Raw genomic sequence first — 19,489 nt, 5'->3', positions numbered from 1 at the left:
TGTTATATGATTTCTATCAAACTAAACAAGAATAAGCATAGCATACTCCTGCACAATCGCAGGCAGTGCCATAGAATAGAGAGAGAGAGAAAGAGAAAATACTCATTGGCAAGGCTTATTACTTAGATATTAAAATGTACATTAGTTTTTTAAAAACAATAAATAGCAAATTAATTATTACTGTTTTTGGCTGTTAATGATATAAAAAAAATATAATTTTCACGTAATTTTTTTGTTACGTGACTTGACAAATATTTTAAAGATCCGTCTTAATATTACCTAAAGTCTCAAAAGAAATAAAAATATCTTTGTAAAAAGTTGACCACCCCTGCATCAAGTCGACCACACAAGCGACACACGTGTGCATAAAAGGTTCCCTACACCTTTTGTTCTCCAATTAACTATTGTGAGATTATTTTCATACACCTTTTATACTCACATACGGGTATAGGATATTATAGGACTTGGTACAGATGCGAGCACTGAAAATTGATATTATAGCAACTAGAGGTACAGTCGTTGAGAAATTCTAAATTTGTACCACTATTTTTCTTCAACGTTGACATTTTGATTTGTAAACGAAAGTCATCATTGCTGACAGAGTACACACATAATAGACTAGGACGAGTCGGCGCATGAGTACCGAAAACTATTCCACCTCAATTTTTTTATGCGATCCTCTTCAAATTGCCCTCCTGATGATATAAATGCATGTTGCCAGGGCGCAACCTGGTGCCATATTGTTTGAACAAACATTGTTTAAACAATTGCAAGGAATTGTCATTTTTCAACCGAACAAATTTTTTTTATATTTTTTATTGAAATACCAATAAAAAAGGTACCATGACTTTTTCGATAAAGTTAATATTTTTAAAGATATGACTTTTTAAAGGTTCGAAAAACCTCAAATTTGGGTACTTTCGACCGATGAAAAATATATTTAAAAAATAATAATGTCAAAGTAATATATTTTTTTTAATTCTTTATACAATAGTTAATAAAATTGTTAATAGAGATATCAAAAAAATTCATTGTTTATATCTTTTTTTTATCTTAGCAAAAGTAGACAAAAAATTGTGTTTTTTGTATGGGAGCCCCCCTTAAACAATTACTTTATTTTAATTTTATTATTAATTATTAAAGTACAAATATAATTAAGGATTTCGTAAAATTTTCATGTGCCTAGCTGTTTCTATTATTGATTACGAGCAAAAAAGGCCAAAAAAATCACGTTTCTTGTATGGGAGCCCCCCTTAAATATTAACTTTATTTTATTTTTAGTATTTGTTCTTATAGCGGCAACAGACATACACAATCTGTAAAAATGTCAGAAGTCTAGCTATAGCGGTTCTTGAGATACAGCCTGGAGACATATAGACAAACAGGCAGACGGACAGACAACGAAGTCTTAGTAAACCCTATTATTAAGACTTAGGAAATTTTCAATTAGTTACAGAATTTTTATAACTTTACAGATTTAATAATTATGAAGTTCTATTCGTTCGTTCATTTTATTTTTATACTTATTATGCACCTCGCTGCTTGGACCTAAAACCACCTGAGGGCCTAGACAAGCGGCAAGCGATTATCGTAAACGCCAACGCCAACGCCACAAAATGTATTTGATTTGACATTAGTATTCGCTAGCGAAGCGATGACTTAAATGTCAAATCGCATACATTTCGTTAGCGTTTACGGTAATCGCTTGCCACTTGTCTACTAGGGCTGCACGGAAGTGGTTGTACTAGCACTGGATGGACCAGCTACGTAATAGCAGAACATATTTATTTAAATGTAAATAGGTTATTATTAATTGATAACAATTATTATATACTAATAATAATTATAATATTACCTATACAATATATTATACTGCAGCTCCCCGCGTTATCTAGTTACATTCTTTCCTCAATAATTTTGTTCGGGGTTTTTCACAATTACTCATGTTCGTATAATATTGTAAATATTATGGACGAATGTTACCAAAATAGGTATATAAAAAACGTTAATTAATATTATGTTGTTTTTTTTTAAGACAAGATGATTTTGGGCCACGAAACTCATCAACTAAAGTCAAACTCTAAGTCCATACTAATATTATAAATGCGAAAGTGTGTATGTCTATATTATGTAATATGTTAGCTTTTCACGCCCAAACCACTGAACCGGTTTTGTTGAAATTTTGAATGGAGGTACTTTCTATCCCGGAAAAATATACGGTTCCCGCGCGATAAACGAGTTTTGGCGCAACTGAATTGCGGGTGACATCTTTTTATGCAATAATTATGGGCATTCATATTATGACACTAATTTGTTAGAATTAGTACTCACGTTTCACTTGTTCCAAACATATTTTACAAGACGAAAATTTTTTCCCTGATTTGTAAAGCGATTATCAATGTCTAAATGCCCAAATGAACGGCGAGCTCGATTGATGGGAAATAAAATAATAATAATCGCATAATACTATACAGTACTCCCAAATTAATAATGCGCATGGAAATCTTCGCTAATTGTCGTAATCACGAAAACACCCAAATTTATGAAACTTGCATTTTGCACCTTGTTCAAAGGAAATGGAAGTAAATATCCCATAGCAGGTGGCTGTCCGCTGTCGCTAACTCACCGGGAAGCCATCGCGGCGTTACCATGGTAACGTCCAAGCAACCTCAGGCGCCTCTACGTCGCTGCAAAGCGCTGTTTTTCTTAAAGTTAAGTTTAAAACAGCGTTTACAGCGACGTCTTCCGACGCTCGGGAAATTCGATCGTTGCCGAAAAATTACTTTTTTAAATAGATATCTCCAGTTACGATTTACGAATAAAACCTAGTTAACCTAGTTAAAAATGCACCGATTAATAATAAATTTACAATCCAATTTTCCCTCTAACAATAAAACACAGGTCGGCAAACTAGTCTTCACTTATAATTATTGGGTGATAAAATAAGGGTAGTATTTAATCGAGTGACTGTAAATTACAGTGAGTGTCAAAATTACTAAATTTGGGTTATAGAATTACTATTTGAGCGACTGACTGTGAGTGACGAGAAATTAACAGAACAACAACTTAGAAATTATTAATTATTATACCCCGTTATATTATTAAACCCCGTTTATATATAAAAATCATTAATAAATTACACAAATTATAATCCTTAACGGAACGTCAAAGAAATGGGTAACAATTTTAATGGCGACCTATACAAAAAAAAACAACTGGCTTCAATTATGAGTCGACGGAGCCCCGCGGGGCTCCTACTTCTGGGTGGTTCACAAAAAAATAACCACGATGGCTAACCTAACCCAAAAAAGTCGTATTGGTCCGCAGCCCAACTCACCTGAGTGCAACGATTCGTTGCCCCGCCCCCATTCGAATTTGCACGCATTTAACAATATGTAGTTTTCATTAAAACACGTATCAAAAAATAAAATATAAAGCCTCAAATAGAATATCAGTAACCAATTATCATTAATAAAGCAGCTCACAAAGTTTGCTAAAAGTGAACTTTTTAGTAGCTCGTAATTTATTACGAGCTACTAAAAAGTTATTTATAAAAAGGTTATTTATAACCTCACTCAGAAAAATTGAGTCTACATTTAATATTGAAGTTGCCCGCTATGTATGTCCAGTCGCTCACTTAGTAATACAGTCGCTCGGATAGAATTTTAATATCTAAAATAGAATAATCGCAATCCACATTTTGTAAGGTCGTTCTGGATTTTATTATAAATTAATATTAGTCGTTAGTTTAGTTTATTTTTCGCTTAGTCAAATTAATACCGCTCATGTTATTAAAACAGTATGTTCATTATCAGTCGCAAAGTAATTTTTTATTCACTCGTTTTATTATTTCCCATAAAATAATATGTATATTGATCTAGACAGTCAATCACCTTTGACAAAGAAGATATTTACAGCGGCCATAACATAAAATACAAAATCTTGTATTGATGTCACCAGAGACCATACATTTTGTTTCATACAAAGAGGTGTGTCGCCTCCAAAAAGCGCTTCGAAAAATTGATTGTTTTTCTTTATTTCTTTGTGGCACCGCTTTGGAGCACTTTTTCTTCGAGATCCTGTACACACGTGTGGAACACGTGCAAACAAGGTGCTATTGTTTCAAAGTTTCAAGAACTCGTTATATTTTCACAATCAACATCAAACTTTATTAGTGTACAATAAGATTACTTTTGTTTTGCACTTTTTTCTTTACCTACCTACAACATTTTTAATATGAAGTTTTAGATCTAGAAATAATACTCGATGTATTAAGTTCTTATTAGATAAATTAAATTCTTTAACATCTAATGTGTGGGCATTGCGATTAAAGAGAGAAGACTTTTCATAATATTTTAAAAATGGAGCATAAACAATACATAAAAACTACCTTTTTTAAGACGTAGACGGGGACAGCAGCTACCCGAACACAAAGATAAGAAACGGAAATAATGACAATACCAATAAGGGACGGATAGCTATAACATTTCACCGAATTTAATACTATTAAAATATATTTCAACAAAAAATAAATACAGGTATGTGTATAGAAAAAATGTTGTTGTAATTTCAAAAGCACAAACACAAGCTTTGTTTTTACTATGCGACTTGTAGCGCCATCTCGCGTCAAGAAGCCGTACTAAACGTACAACGAAGCTTTAAGCTTGAATGAATGAAATCGCTCTGTAGATATGAATCAGGTATTCGAATGCAATTTTGTGTTTTATATTTAATAAATATTATTATAAATATTTAGAATGTTTTATACACTCGTCATTCCTAAATTTAAATCGCATTACAGTTACTACATTCTCGGAAACGGTTCGATAATAAAAAATATTGCAAGCTCTAAGATATTAAATATACGTTGTATATATAAAAATAAACAAAACGTCATTTGCGGACGCCATAAACATAAGCGGCGATAGAGACAGGTAGAGCGAAGGTGGGGCGTATCATAAAGAAAAGTTGTAAAGTCCACGCGGCCGGCGATCGTCGCGGTGTGACGCACGGGCTCGCACGGGCGCGCGGCGCGGTGGTGAGACACGGGCAGTCGGCTGACGGCTCACTAATTAAGTAGGGGGGTGGGGGGTGGGGGGTGCGGCGCTGCAGGGCGGGGCGAGAGGCGGGCCGGCATCATTCCGCCGCGCGCCGCGCCGACGGACGCACGTACAAAGCGTGGGCCATGGTCGCGAGAACCGATGAAATGTTCGGGTGCTACGGTGACAGCTACTCGTACCGCCTGTGGAGCCTGGCCAACGTGTGGGGCGCCTGCCGATGTGAGTAGCGCCTGGAACTCTCCGCGATCGTGTAGTATAGTGCGTAGTGAACCCGTGTCGCTAGATGAAAGTGCACAGCTCTATGGGAGTTAGTTGGTATGAGAGCTTGGCCGCCGGTTGGCTCGCGGACATGAGGAGTAAGCAGGTCCCGACCTCCACCACTTCGGCCAGGCGGCTGGCCGCTTTAAGTAAGCTTCTTTTCCTTTTTATTTATTTGCAATTTTATTTTTATGTTATCTTTTACTTTGACTCTACTTTTCTTGAAAAAAAATGTAAAAAAGGTTCTAAAGTGATAAAAAGCAGGTGCGAATGATATCACCTAAGACGCATTAAAAATAAAACTCAAGCACGTCTTCATTAGAAATAACCACCGCTCAGTAATCTCCCCGGCTCCCTCGGGATATAATTCATCCACTTGAGAATCGGGAACAGGTACACAGACTTGAAAGAAAGTTTGGTTTGAGGGGAATCTCTTTTGGCCTAAATTGTAAATGATTATGTTGTTTTAATTCGTTTGCTTTTTCCTCTTTTTATTTAATTCTATGCCGCCTGTCTGGAGTGGAAATGTGCTCTACCGAGTAGCGGTGAAGTGTATTTACAAATTCATACTAAGTAAGAGTTCTGTGTTGTGAAATCGGAAAATAAATCAAATTATGGTAGAGTTATAAGTTTTTATTTATACCTAAATGATAGAGATCGACAAAAATTAAATCACAGCCGATACTAACAGATAATTTTGGTTTACAATATAATATTATCTATGTAAACAATAATTAGTCTCTACAAGTTGATCCACAACAAAATTATAAAAATCTTCACACATAATGTCATGTTATACTGTTCAATAATAATATTATGTAGAGTTCTTTATATTGCTAACAATAAAAAAACATGTGTATAGTTTATTATAGTCGTGAGTGCAAATTTTAAAATAATTTTACCATGTTATTTGTTAGCTAGCTGTAGGTATATAATTTGACATGTTATTTCATACGATGTTATTACTATCAAGGTGTGGTTAATTTACTATGTTAATGTGACCACATGTCATGTATTGTGTTTACACACGATAACACTTAACATTTTCATGTTTCGAATATTTTTAAGTCTTGTGCCAGGAATGTTTTAGTATGTAGAGAGTAGAGACTCATTGAAATATTTTCAAAAATAGCCAACGCTCTTTAAAAGGTATAAATGGATAATGTAGAGTTAGTGTAAACATATTACCGTATTATCGGAGTATGAACTCATTAGGAAAGGTGATAAGGCTAATAAATTAATGATTTATTGACACTACACCTAATAGGTATTAATTATTGTTTATTTCCGTGTGTTTTTATTGATAAAACAATATTTTATACTGCTAGGACGCATAATAATTCCTCTTTAAATGTTATGTTGTTGAATTCTACGACGTGTTCATTGATACCTATTTAACTTAGTTATAGTTACAGCAGTCTAATGTGTTTTTTTGTAATACTTGAAAAAAAATGTTTTTTCAAGTATTACAAACTACTTGAAAAAAACATCAATAGCTTCACTTCTTTAAACCTAATTTCATAAGCGGTATTCTAATTTTGTTCCAAGCCAAAATTATAACTTAGGTTCTATTATAATAAATACAATAATATGATTTGTCTTTTCAACTAAAACACAACATTGATTTTTTATATGCTGCTCCAGATACATAGTACCTATAAGAAAATTCGTGCGTAAAAATTCTATTGTTTGTAGGTTTTATATTAATAAAACCAAGTTGATATTAATAATACAGTATCAGAAAAACTATCAAAAAAGTGAAATAGCTTGTTTATTGAAATAGTTAGTGTAATAAATATAGGACTCTACATTTGTACCTAATATATATTATTACTTGATGACGCCTGCAACTTCATCATCACATCATATCAGCCAATATTCGTCCACTGCTGGACATAGGCCTCTCTCGGGCCAAGATGACCGATCTCCTGCTACTCGCATCCATCATTCGTTGCACCAAAATTCGCTGATCACGTGAGAACCGTGCATTTTATCTAGATAAAAAGTATCATATGTCCTTTCCTGGGACGCAAAGTATTCCTATACTAAATTTTAGGAAAATCAGTTCAGTGGTTTGGGCGCGAAGAGGTAACACATATACAGGCACATTTTTGTACTTTAATAATATAAATATATGGATTTTCGTGTTCGGTGGCTCGTTATTTAAGCACAAGGTAAACCAAAGACTAGTTTGAAACAGGAATGCTTAAGTCCTTGTTTATTCTTCATGTTTGCGTTCAAATGTTACCACTTACCAGAAATCGTTAAATGCCTAATCGTCTGTTTATTATACACAGCCTCATTAATACCGGCAAAGTCTGAAACAGATAAACATCGTTTACATCTCAGTTGACTCATCTAGGTGAGTCAATAACTCTATCTCGCGAGATTTGAGACTCCTGTCTTTTCTCTACCATATCGAGATATCGATCTATAACTATTAATTGTAGAGTTCTAAATGTAAGCATTTATTTGTATACTAGATGACGCCCGCAACTCCCTTGCGCCAAAATTCGTTTATCGCGCTGGAACCGTACATTTTTCCGGGATAAAATGTATTCGATGTCCTATTCCGGGACTTAAAGTATTCTCAGACCATATTTCAGCAAAATCGGTTCTGTGGTTTGGGCGTGAAGAGGTAACAGACAGACAGATTAGTATTAGAATATGGATAGTAGTATGAATTGTATGTATATTTTCATAATTTAGTATATACTATGAAATATGAAAAAAATATTAGTTTTACTTAAACTTTTGTACCTAGCTTCGCTTCGATCACAAAGCTCTACCTCCAGACCGTGACTTTACTCGCTTAAATACCAGTTTCCATGGTGCACCAATAAGAATTGGTATATTATAAGTAATATTTTCCGGGATTAGAAGAGGCATCTGTCTTAATGCTAAAACTGATACGACTATTGGAACAAACTTTATTCTGAAAATCAATCAGCAGTACGTGAAAAATTCTCGTTATCATACGTAACTTTAGTGTGATTTTTATTTAAATAATTATTTATATGCATTTTAAATCTCTATTCTTCCAAATCATGACTTAACTCCATTAAAGTCATAGCTGTGTTGATCCTCTGCGAATAATATTTTTTTAATGCCCTTTACGAATAATAAAAACTAAGGAAACTCCCATACTTCACCCGTTTTGAATTAATTTCCTTTTCGCACACTAAAATATATATCTTATATCTTTAAACGAGCAATTCTTATATATAAATATATAATTGGAATCTCGGAATCGGCTCCAACGATTTTCATGAAATTTAGTATATAGGGGGTTTCGGGGGCGATAAATCGATCTAGCTTGGAATCATTTTTAGAAAATGTCATTTTATTCGTGTTTTATCGAATACCGAGCAAAGCTCGTTCAAATAGCTAGTAAAATATGGCAATAGCAACGAAACAAGATAAAGCCATTGACATTAATTGTCGCTTCTGTATTTACAAAAAATTGTGTAGCGAATACATGCATAAAGTATGCATGTATTTGGGTCACATTTTGTAGACTCGTGGACAAATTTTTGACACAGTTACTCTTCCTCAGTTTTTATTATTCGTAGTTAATGCCAATAAAAAGGTGACTTCTTATGCTTTAAAATAATAGGAATTTCAATAAAAATAACAATTTTTAATGTAAATTGAATTAAAGTTCATAGTGTATTCGGAATTTTAATTAAATGAACTAATAAAAGGTACTCTTTGGTACTCAAAATATTTCTTACTTACCTAAACAATTATGTTAATTGCCAAGGTACTAACTGAAACTGCTACTATTTCGTAAGTGTTTTCAGTATAGAGATATAAATTTTATAGTTCAATTAAAATTTCAGTATATCACGTAGTAGATATTTGGGCAGAGAGCCTTTCAATGACTTTAAATGTACTCTAAGAATCTTATTTTAGTTTTATTTCAATAAGTATTAACTATTAAGTGAGTGCACCTTTTAGTAAAACAATAAAACACGTACCTACTTATTGCAAAATCACATTATACCGCAAAGAAGAGAGCAAAAAAGAAAAGATTGATGATTTATAGAATCAAAATAAAACTGGATGAATATTTTTGAAGCAAAATCCAACACAATACTTATTGTCATTAAATTTATATATCCGCCTCACAAACATAAAATTTTAAACAAAAAGTAACAATTAAAACATTGTTTTTGACATAGAGTCAAAATTATATCAATTGGCGGTCGACACCACAAAATGGTGTCTTTCTTACCCCCACTAGAGCACAGGTGCGGCCAATCGGTACAGCTATCAACGACTTATCGCCGCGCGTGTGTGCGTTCGATAATTGTTATGTAGACCAATAGGAAGCGGCGTGCGCCTGTGTGAGTTTATCAGACGGATGCCCGTGCGCAGAGATTGCAGCCGTGTAGGTGTATCGTCCGGTACACCTAATAACAATGTTTTGTATACTCTACAATCTACATTATGTAGAGACACTTACTTTGAACAATATAATGGATTTGGCGATAATTGGTTTATTTTATTAGCGTATAATTGTTAACTCTACGCTGAGTTCCTTACTTAAGGCCTTCTTTTCTTTACACAATTTTAATACAATAATATTAAGTAATAAGATTAGTTTTAGAAATCAATACTTAACAGTTTATTTCCGAATAATAAACTAATTAAAACTGTAGTCACAAAAGACTGGAAGTCCACTCTACATGTGTATTTTTTTCTTCTCTTCAAGACCTAAGCAGAATAGTCAAATTATATCCACTAATGTACTTATATCATAATATGCTAAAAGAATAATAATTAGGCGTTCCGGCGATAAAAGGACGTACCTCCCTAAAGTTGTTTTTATTATCAAGAAAATATTTTAATTAAATATATTTTGTAGGATTTTTACTGACTATACCTATTTTAACATAAATAAGTTTTCTATAGTGTATCCATCTACAAAAAAAAAGGATGCGATAAAAAATTAAGAATTAAAGAATAAATTAAACAACTTCAAGACAATATTGAAACGATTCATTTATGATTCAAAGAAAGCAATTTGAAAGTCTGAAATTTAATACGAGAATTGAAGTACAGTTATAAAATTTTAGAATAAATTTTAATAGGTTTATAGTATACACTCATTTAATATAAAATATTTGTTCGATGTAACAAGGTAAACTGACGGTACATACAGGGAAAAGTATAACGGTTAAACAATGACACAAATAACTTCACCACAACGCTAAAAATAAGTTATATTAGTGCTCAAACATTCCAATAAATTATTACGTCAAATACTTCCCTATAAGGTTAAACGTGTACTTATTATCTAATTAGACATCTCCAAAGATATTTCATTATTTTTAAGAGTTAATAATTATCTACGTAAGTTGAATTATTTCGTTCATAAATTTTCGTCGATAACCCAATTCAACAGATACGATACAGCTAGCGCCATCTGTTACGGAGTAGAAACATTATTCATGAAAAAGTTTACTTCTGTTTTAAATGATGTTTTGTGAGGTAATTCCTTACTTATTTTCTTTTATATATTTTAAAACTGGGAATATTTTTAATACTATTATAAACATGAATAAATTATACCTACTAATAGCCAATTTTTGTCTCGTGAAAAAGCACGGTTATTGTATGAGTTTATTCATTGTATTTTTATTTAATACAAGCTTTAACAATAAATAAAGCAAAACATCTAGTCTAGATAACTATGTATTTAGTATTTACCTATTAGTTATCAAACAAAACACGTTAGGCGCGGGCTTGTTAAGGGAGCGGGGTTTACGAGGCAATAATTTCTAAATTCAATACCCAACGTATGGCCATTACGCCGGACCTGGCCAAATTAAGCCATACAAAAGGCCTGCTTGGCCATATTTTTGGCCTAAAATTTTATTAAACACTATACTTTATAACGAAGAGGCAAAATAATTTTGTTTTGTTATGTTCGAGTTTGAAATTAAAAAGATATTGTGTTGCGTTACTCTACATTTTACATAGTTATCACTTTTAATGCATTACGAAATCTAAAATCCATACTATCCATACTAATATTATAAATGCGAAAGTGTGTCTGTCTGTATATCCGCCTGTCTGTCTGTCTGTCTGTCTGTTACCTCTTCACGCCCAAACCGCTAAACCGATTTTGCTGAAATTTGGCGTGGAGATACTTTGAGTCCCGGGAAAGGACATAGGATACTTTTTGTCCCGGAAAAATGTACGGTTCCCGCGCGATACACGAGTTTTGGCGCAACGGAGTTACGGGCGTCATCTAGTTGTTAATAAGTAAACTTTTAGGTATACAATTTTAATTAAATTTTTAAACAACCTTTTGAGTAAAGTACAAAAACGTTACTTAGTTATTTATCGTTAATCCTAAAATCATAAAAGCTATACCTACGTGTTATCATTTCCATCTATTCGATTCACTTTTGAGTTTCAGTTTAGTTTTGGGTTTCTTTCCTCAATAACCATGGTTATTTTATAAAGAAAAACTTAACATTTAATTATCGTAGACGTACTGTTATTCATATATAATTATAATTAACGCCTTATAATTAAAATCTACGATAATAATTTTAATTAAAATAGGTTTTATTAAAACCGATCGTTCGATGATTCATGTTAACGATTATGTTGCGACCGGGCTATAATTAGAACAGAGAAATTTATTTTAACTATGTTTCACCATGACGATGTTTTGCATGTTTACGAGTCGTAGCGAGTACCTATGTTGTTATATTTTATACTAATGAATACTCAGAAGTCAGACGTACTGACCTTTTTACTCTATGGACTATGACGTAGTCATATAACCTTCTTTGGTTATGACTTATGTTCAGTGAAGACTGTATAATGCATATTTTGTGAAGGCTGCATATTGCCTAAAGAAATATGACAATAATAAAGAATTTGAATTTTAAATTTTTTAATACATACGGTAGTTCATAGTAGCTCTTCAGTGTTATGTATTTTGTACTAGAGAATTAATAATAATAATTATTGTAATTGAAATATTATAATATTATATTCCTTTAATATTCAAGCCTAATCAAAGTGTAACAAATAAGACTTTAATCATAATATTCTAAAAAAATCATAAATGTGGTGCCTATTCTCCGTTGACGTTTTAACTAACCTTGCCTTTCTTCTTCACCAGTCCGACCGCTGGCGGGTGGGGGTCCGGAGGGCAAGCCATCGGAGGAAGAGGAAGACAGAGGTGGATCTCCCCTGGGACCAGGCGGTCCGTTCACCTGCAGCCAATGCCGCGGAGCCTACCCCACGCGCGAGCAGCTCGAGCGCCACGAAACGCTGCACGCGCCCAGCACTCAGGTGGATAACCTCATCTATGTCAGTGCCTATTGTTAAATACACTACATGATAAAATTGTATTCAGAGTCTAGGGTATAAACTGACGTTGTCTTTACATTTGGAATATTACGTTAATTTTAAAATAATGTTAAAGTTTGCCTAATCCTGTTAATTTTAAATCGTATGTCTTATGGTTAATACATTGGTTGCTAATTTATGTTTTTTTTTCAACAGACATGCAAAATCTGCCACAAGAGCTTCATGAACGTTTATCGACTACAACGGCACATGATAAGCCACGACGATAGCGCGCAACTACGAAAGTATAAATGCAACGACTGCGATAAGGCGTTCAAGTTTAAGCATCACCTCAAAGAACACACGAGAATCCACAGCGGAGAGAAACCCTTCGGATGTGCCAATTGCGGCAAACGATTCTCCCATTCTGGATCCTACTCTTCGCATACGACTTCCAAAAAGTGTCTCGTTATGAACCTCAAAATGGGCAAAATAAAGCCCAACAACCCTGCTCTCAACCCAGCTCGAAGTCCTTCAAGGAAGCGAGCCAACGCTATGGTCGCTAGTCAACTAAATAATAACATCGCGAATGGAAACGGATTTCTTCCCATTTTGCCAAAATACAATGAGATTTTTGCAAACTTTTCTGCACAAGAGAATAATTTCCATCGTCCATTAGCGCAACAAATTGCTCCATTTTATGTTCCTCCGGGGTTGCCCATGAGTCCTGCCAGCGGTATCACTCCATATAGCTTCCCCACATCGCTTACCCAATTTTTGGAATTTGCTCAGCAATACCAACAGAGAAAATTGGAGAGCCCCAGCCCGAAACAATTCAGCACACCTTCCGGCGATCCCGAAGACCTAATAGAAGAGGTAACTGAGGAAGAAGACAAAAGGTCCGACGGTAGTGCTGAATTGGTCATGGATATCGAAGATGACAACAACGTATCTATTAAAAAAGAGAAAGAGGAAAAAGATCAAAGGTCCCCATCCCGTTCTTTTGATTCCGTCCCATTAAATAATAACACTCCGAAGTCAGAAAATCAATCTGGTTTTAACACTTTAATGGAATCGGTCAATGCATCGGTGACTAAGCACTTTTTTAAAACAGACGTTGAGAAATTATCACCAGTCCCTAGTTTACCTTCACCTCCTACTCACGTTATTGTTAAAGATGAGCCTGAAGATAGCTCAATGCATAAGTGTTTAAAATGTAACTTAACTTTTAATGACAAAAATGACCTGTTAGAGCATGAGAGAGCTCTTTGCGGCAACATGTTCAGGAAACACGAAGGTTTAGTTGCACAAATGGCAGAAACTGTAGCTCTTAATAGAATAGAGGCAGAGATGAGGGCATCTATTCAAAGTGGAGCTAGTGATGAAGAAGATTATGGGAAAGATGATCGAGATGACAAAGGGTCAGTTCACGATGGTGATAGAAAAATTAGGGTCCGGACAGCTTTAAGTGAAGAGCAGCAAACAGTATTGAAAGAACATTATGCTGTAAATCCCAGACCGAACAGAGACGAATTTAAAAAGATTGCGCATCAAATTGGGCTTGACAGTAGAGTAGTACAAGTGTGGTTCCAAAATAATAGAGCTAGAGTTCGAAAGATGACCCAAGCGATCGGAATTGCAGATCAGCCGCTGGATTTATCGACGAAGAAATCCAGCGCATCGGTAACGTCAAGTCCATCGCCGTCACCGTGCAGTATCTCTGTCACACATTCCGATTCCGAAGAAGCTGTGAACTTGAGTCAAAAGTCTTCACGTAGTACGACACCTCATCGGTCTAATTATTTAAACGCGTACCCACATTCCAATTGCTCATCATCATCTTTCACCGATTTCCGGTTATCGCCCTCACCCGGTGAAATAATAAATGGCCAGAAACGTCTTTTGCCTCAAAAGTTGGCGATAAATCCATCGATTCCAATGGATAAGCTCCTCCAATACAACGATATCGCTAATGGACGACAGGCCATGCTAAATTTGAACATGGCGTTGGACAATCGACAAGGGTCCAGTCCGGCCTACGACCGCAACGCCTGGGGTGAAGACATAAAAATGAGTAACGACTACGATGACGAAGCATCTGTACTTAAGAAGAGCAAGCTCAAGGCAGGAAATGACATCAAAGAGGGAGAAGGGCAGTTCGTGTGTGATCAGTGCGACAAAACCTTTGTAAAACAAAGTTCTCTTGCTCGACACAAATATGAACACTCAGGTTAGTAATAAATTTAGAAACTATTGTTATAATTATAGTAAATACTATATTGCAAAAATAATTCTTTACATCAAAGTTATAAATCCACCATTCAAGACCGTCAAAAATTCACTTTCCACCTTCCAGAAAGCTAAACAACATTCTTTCAAAATTTCCGCTCCGTTAATGGTTTTTAACAATTGTATTTTTTGTTAACAGGACAACGTCCATACAAATGCGCTGAATGTCCAAAGGCGTTCAAGCACAAACATCACCTCACTGAGCACAAGCGTCTCCACACAGGAGAGAAACCCTTCCAGTGCTGCAAATGTCTGAAGAAGTTCTCCCACTCTGGCTCCTACAGCCAGCACATGAACCACAGGTTCGCCATCTGCAAGCCCTATAGAGATTAATTAATTTCCATCTAGTTTAATAGGACATTAGCTTCAAATTATGTCAAACTTATTAGTTAGTTGGTTATACTCTTTGCATATTGCTGACCCGTTTTGGTAGTCACCTCTTTGACTACTGAGCGTGAAGACAAAAAGGGTTTCGGATTCTACCAATTTGTGAACACTGAAATATAAAGTATTGAATGCTCGGTATTTTTGTTGGAATATAATATAATTATTTAAGGTCGTTGTTGCTCAACATATATTTTTGTAGTACCTACTTAGTGCTCGAATTATACAAAGATTTTGTGCCAAAGAAAACCAAAGATTTGTCTGTAGGTATCTGGTATACCGAATCATTATTTTTATCCGTTCTTTGTTACCCAAAGATCCGGTACCTGTGGCATAATACTCGTAAATAATTTTCTTTATATTATAATAATTAGAGTAGACTTAATTTTATTAACAGATTATAATGATAACCGTGTAAAAATTAAAAAAAGGTTCATAAGCGTGAGATCTAGGAGGACGATATAAATAGTGTAAAGATCACAATTCTCTGATCGAAATATTTAGTCGTACAATTAATAACAATATACGTACAAAAAAGTACACGAAGTATGCATAAGTTTGCAGATATACGAAAGAAATACCACTACAATACTAAAATACACATGTAAACTGGCCTAGAGAAAAACAATCAGTATTTCAAAGAAATCAAACACTGGTGCGAGACCAACGTTTGTTAAAAATAGTAGTTTAGGCTTCTTGTATTTTAGTTTAAGTGTAGGAGTATGTGTAAGTTTAAAATTTTAATCATTCCATAATGCTGGGAGTATGGGATCTCTGCTGTTTAAATCTTGATTAATCGAATAGTAGTCTAAGTTGTAAATACTCGATGTAAATATATTACTTTTCTGTAAATATGTCCGCTAGTTTGAAGTAACATGGCGTAGAGCCGATTCTTAACAATGAATACTGACAATAATAAAAGAACATCTATTTGATCGCAATAGAATATATTTATAATCGTAATGTAAAATAAATTCCATTTAAATTGTTGGTATTTGTATAATTTACATAAGGACAATTAATGACGCTTCGCCATGTCGCCTAGATAGACTTTTGTTCATTCGAAGTACTTAATTTTTGTAGGTACTAAAAATTATGGTATTCATAATGTTATGTTAGTAGAAAATAATTCCTTTAATTTTACATCTGAAAAATCTCTGATTTTATGCTGACGATACCCACAGATCCATTTCGAACACTCGTTCTGTTTTCTACCATGGATTTAAAACACTAGACAGGCCTGTTTCACCACGTTCTGATAAGTGCCGGATAGGCAATCCACCACTTAACTTGACAGTTATAGAGTATGGAGAATTTGTCAAAAAAGTCGTGGATAGCCTATCCGGCACTTTGTCAGGAAGTGCTGAAACAGGCCCCTAAGCAGAGTGGAGCCGTACTACCAAATGTCTGTAAGAAAGTCACTGTCTTATTATTTTACTTGAAGAGCCTAGATTTTAGTCCATGGTCATCCCAAACCGCAGTATATTAGAACAGAAAGTTCCTAAGCAAATACTCTAAGATACTGATTTATTGATATTTTGTAATTATAAGTAGGTAAATAATTTAAAAAGGTTTCTAATCAACGAATTAAATAAACGCAACCATTGTATTTAATATTCACGATTAAATGCTTAAGCGCCATTTAGATGTAGAAACGTCATTTAAAACATACACTCTTGTTCATAAAAATAATAAAGATCGAATCCATGGAAATAATATAGATGAAGAATAGATCGTTCAGGAGTCTTTGATAAATACTTAAAAACTTCGCTCTACATGAACATCAGACTTTATCGTTTAAGTTTCTATGAATGAGGAAAGGATAATTGATATTTAGTTACCAATTTTCATTTCACTCTTCAGAAAAACTATTTTAGTACAGGCATTATGCATTTACAGCTGATAAAATTTTAAATTTTCTGACCTATCTTAAAGTCTCTATTTCTGCTCTACCACGCAGATTTATGTCTGACAGAATGTTGCAAAGAATTAATACACATTGCATAATGCAACTTATGACATTGTTTATAGTCATCCAGAAAACTCCACTTGTGAAATTTGCATAGTGCATTCTAATATACATACGCACCTTTGTAAGTTGTGCCAAAAAGCGAAGATATTATTACCTAATACTTTACAGTATTTAGCATACAGTTTTAAATTTTGTGCCAAAAAGTTAAACGATACGTAGTTATAAATTACCTTAACGAAATTATTGTAATCGAAGTAAGCCTGTTTGAATTATTATTAATTAATATTTTATTTTAATTTTATTGTAAGTGATTCGAGAATTACCGGTGGGCTAGACAAACCAAAGCTTAGTTACGAGTTATGATGTGGACCTGTACATAAAATATCCCATCAGTAGAATATAAGTTTTGTGCCAAAGTTAATTTTAGGATTTCTGAAATAATATATTATGTAATTAAGACGAAATTTTATTTTTATTTTTTTACACTAGGCATTCTGTACTATGGCAGTATATAGTTATGTTCTTGTGCAATACAATATTGCAAAGAAAATATATCTTCCATTTTTTTTTGTATTTTAGAGGCTAAGTGATCGTGAATTCCTATTGCCATAATATTATTAAAGTAAGTTTGTTGTAAATTGGTGCGTTTGCGAGTGTGGTGGCGCTGTCTTGTTGTAAGCCAGATAATAGATTGTTAAACTTAACTATAGATTAACATGTGTTAAAATATTGCCTATATAAATTATAGTAATTCATTTTACTTGATATTATAATGTATATTGAATTTATGAATATTAAAAATATATATATTGACAATTCGATGCATTTGTGTGTCTTATTTCATACATTGTTTTATTACACCCCCAAACAGCAGACCAGTCAAAAATTCTAGTATAAAATGTAAATTCAGTAAAATTTTTAATATTTAAAATGTTAAAGAAAAAGCGTAAAAATAACTTGGACCCTCTTTCGTAAATACAAGCAACGAGAGGAATAACTTATTTAAACCGGGATTAACTTTAAATCCATACTGGCGCAAGTGGGCCTCCGGCCTAATTATATCAAACAAAAAATCCCAAAAGCTCCATCTAGTGGTCAATAGAGAATTAACATAAAAATTTACCTTTACAATATCAATAATAATAACGAAGTGTCTAGTCGTCCGATTACCGGATGAATAAAATAAATCTTAGTCGTCCGATTATCGGACGAATATATTATCTTTTAAGGCTGTTGCTAGTCGTCCGGTAAGTGGATGAATAATTGTCCGTATCATTGAAAAAAAAAATTTGCATGTTCCACACACAGAATCAGCTGTTATAAGAAAAAAAAAGGATCAAAATGTTTTATTCTAATTACCCCGGTATTGAGAAAAATAATACAATATTATATACCGGACATAAATTAACGTGGGCGGGGCCGGGGCGCTGCTGGTAAAGGAGAACTGTCAAAGACGGCGTTTTTGTATGATGACAGCGTTAGTTCCTTTTTTCGCCAAGTTCATTTAAAGCGTTATCGAGCTCTACAGATTAACAGAATACATATTCTTTTTTTTTACCCCTCAATCCCCAAGCGGCACCCGGTTGTCGCATAACAATTGAAAATCTATTGTGTCTGCGATTCCCACGATCCAGACATTCCCATTTGGAAATGCTTTGCGCATCTGGATCCCCGGCGGATTGGGGAGTGGGGACATCGACCGGGATTTATGGGACTCTCCGAGGAAGTACCCACTGGTGTTCCACTCCCCGCCTAGGCATAGTTATAGGCACGATCAACCTACCGCAACAAAATTAATATAGCTAGCGGAATAGAGCAACAATTCCGAGCTGTCAAACGAAACCAAAATTGAACTAAGTATATCTGTGTATGTTTACGTGTGAGTGTAAATGATGTTCCTACATACATTTTTCTTAGAGCTCAAATTGTCAACGTGCCGATAAGTGCCGACTGACTGTCAAAACATATGAAAAAGGATTCTGCCACTTCAAATCACGCATCCCTTCCTACCACGAAGTGTTAGTGATGTTACTGATAGACGATAGTGACATCTCGCTTGCTCATTGTTTGGTGTGTATCGCTACTTATCTTTAATTAGAAAATAAATGTATTACTAATTTGGCTGTAGCGATATCGATTTTTCTCAGCAATGACTAAAGCTAAGAAATTAAAGTTCACTGTACAAGGAACACTGACATGATGAATACTG

General features: G+C 34.2%; 1 protein-coding gene across 3 annotated transcripts; it reads left to right on the top strand.

The window, feature by feature from the left end:
• The first annotated feature begins 5,153 nt into the window (after positions 1–5,153).
• Positions 5,154–18,123, top strand: LOC121726854 (zinc finger protein 1). 3 transcript variants are annotated; one of them, XM_042114459.1, is made up of 4 exons: positions 5,154–5,279; positions 12,466–12,656; positions 12,852–14,865; positions 15,064–18,123. In XM_042114459.1, the coding sequence occupies exons 1-4, from the start codon at positions 5,186–5,188 to the stop codon at positions 15,255–15,257; spliced, it is 2,493 nt and encodes an 830-aa protein (XP_041970393.1). In that variant the 5' UTR covers positions 5,154–5,185; the 3' UTR covers positions 15,258–18,123. The 3 variants fall into 3 exon arrangements, with proteins under 3 accessions (XP_041970393.1, XP_041970392.1, XP_041970390.1); XM_042114458.1 differs by having other exon boundaries at positions 5,187–5,467; positions 12,466–12,638; XM_042114456.1 differs by having other exon boundaries at positions 5,187–5,467.
• The last annotated feature ends 1,366 nt before the right edge of the window (positions 18,124–19,489 follow it).

This window comes from Aricia agestis, chromosome 5 (genome assembly GCF_905147365.1).
Source record: "Aricia agestis chromosome 5, ilAriAges1.1, whole genome shotgun sequence".
Lineage (NCBI taxonomy): Eukaryota > Metazoa > Arthropoda > Insecta > Lepidoptera > Lycaenidae > Aricia > Aricia agestis.
The sequence above is the reverse complement of the archived record's forward strand: the minus strand, read 5'-3'. Positions and strand labels throughout refer to the sequence as shown.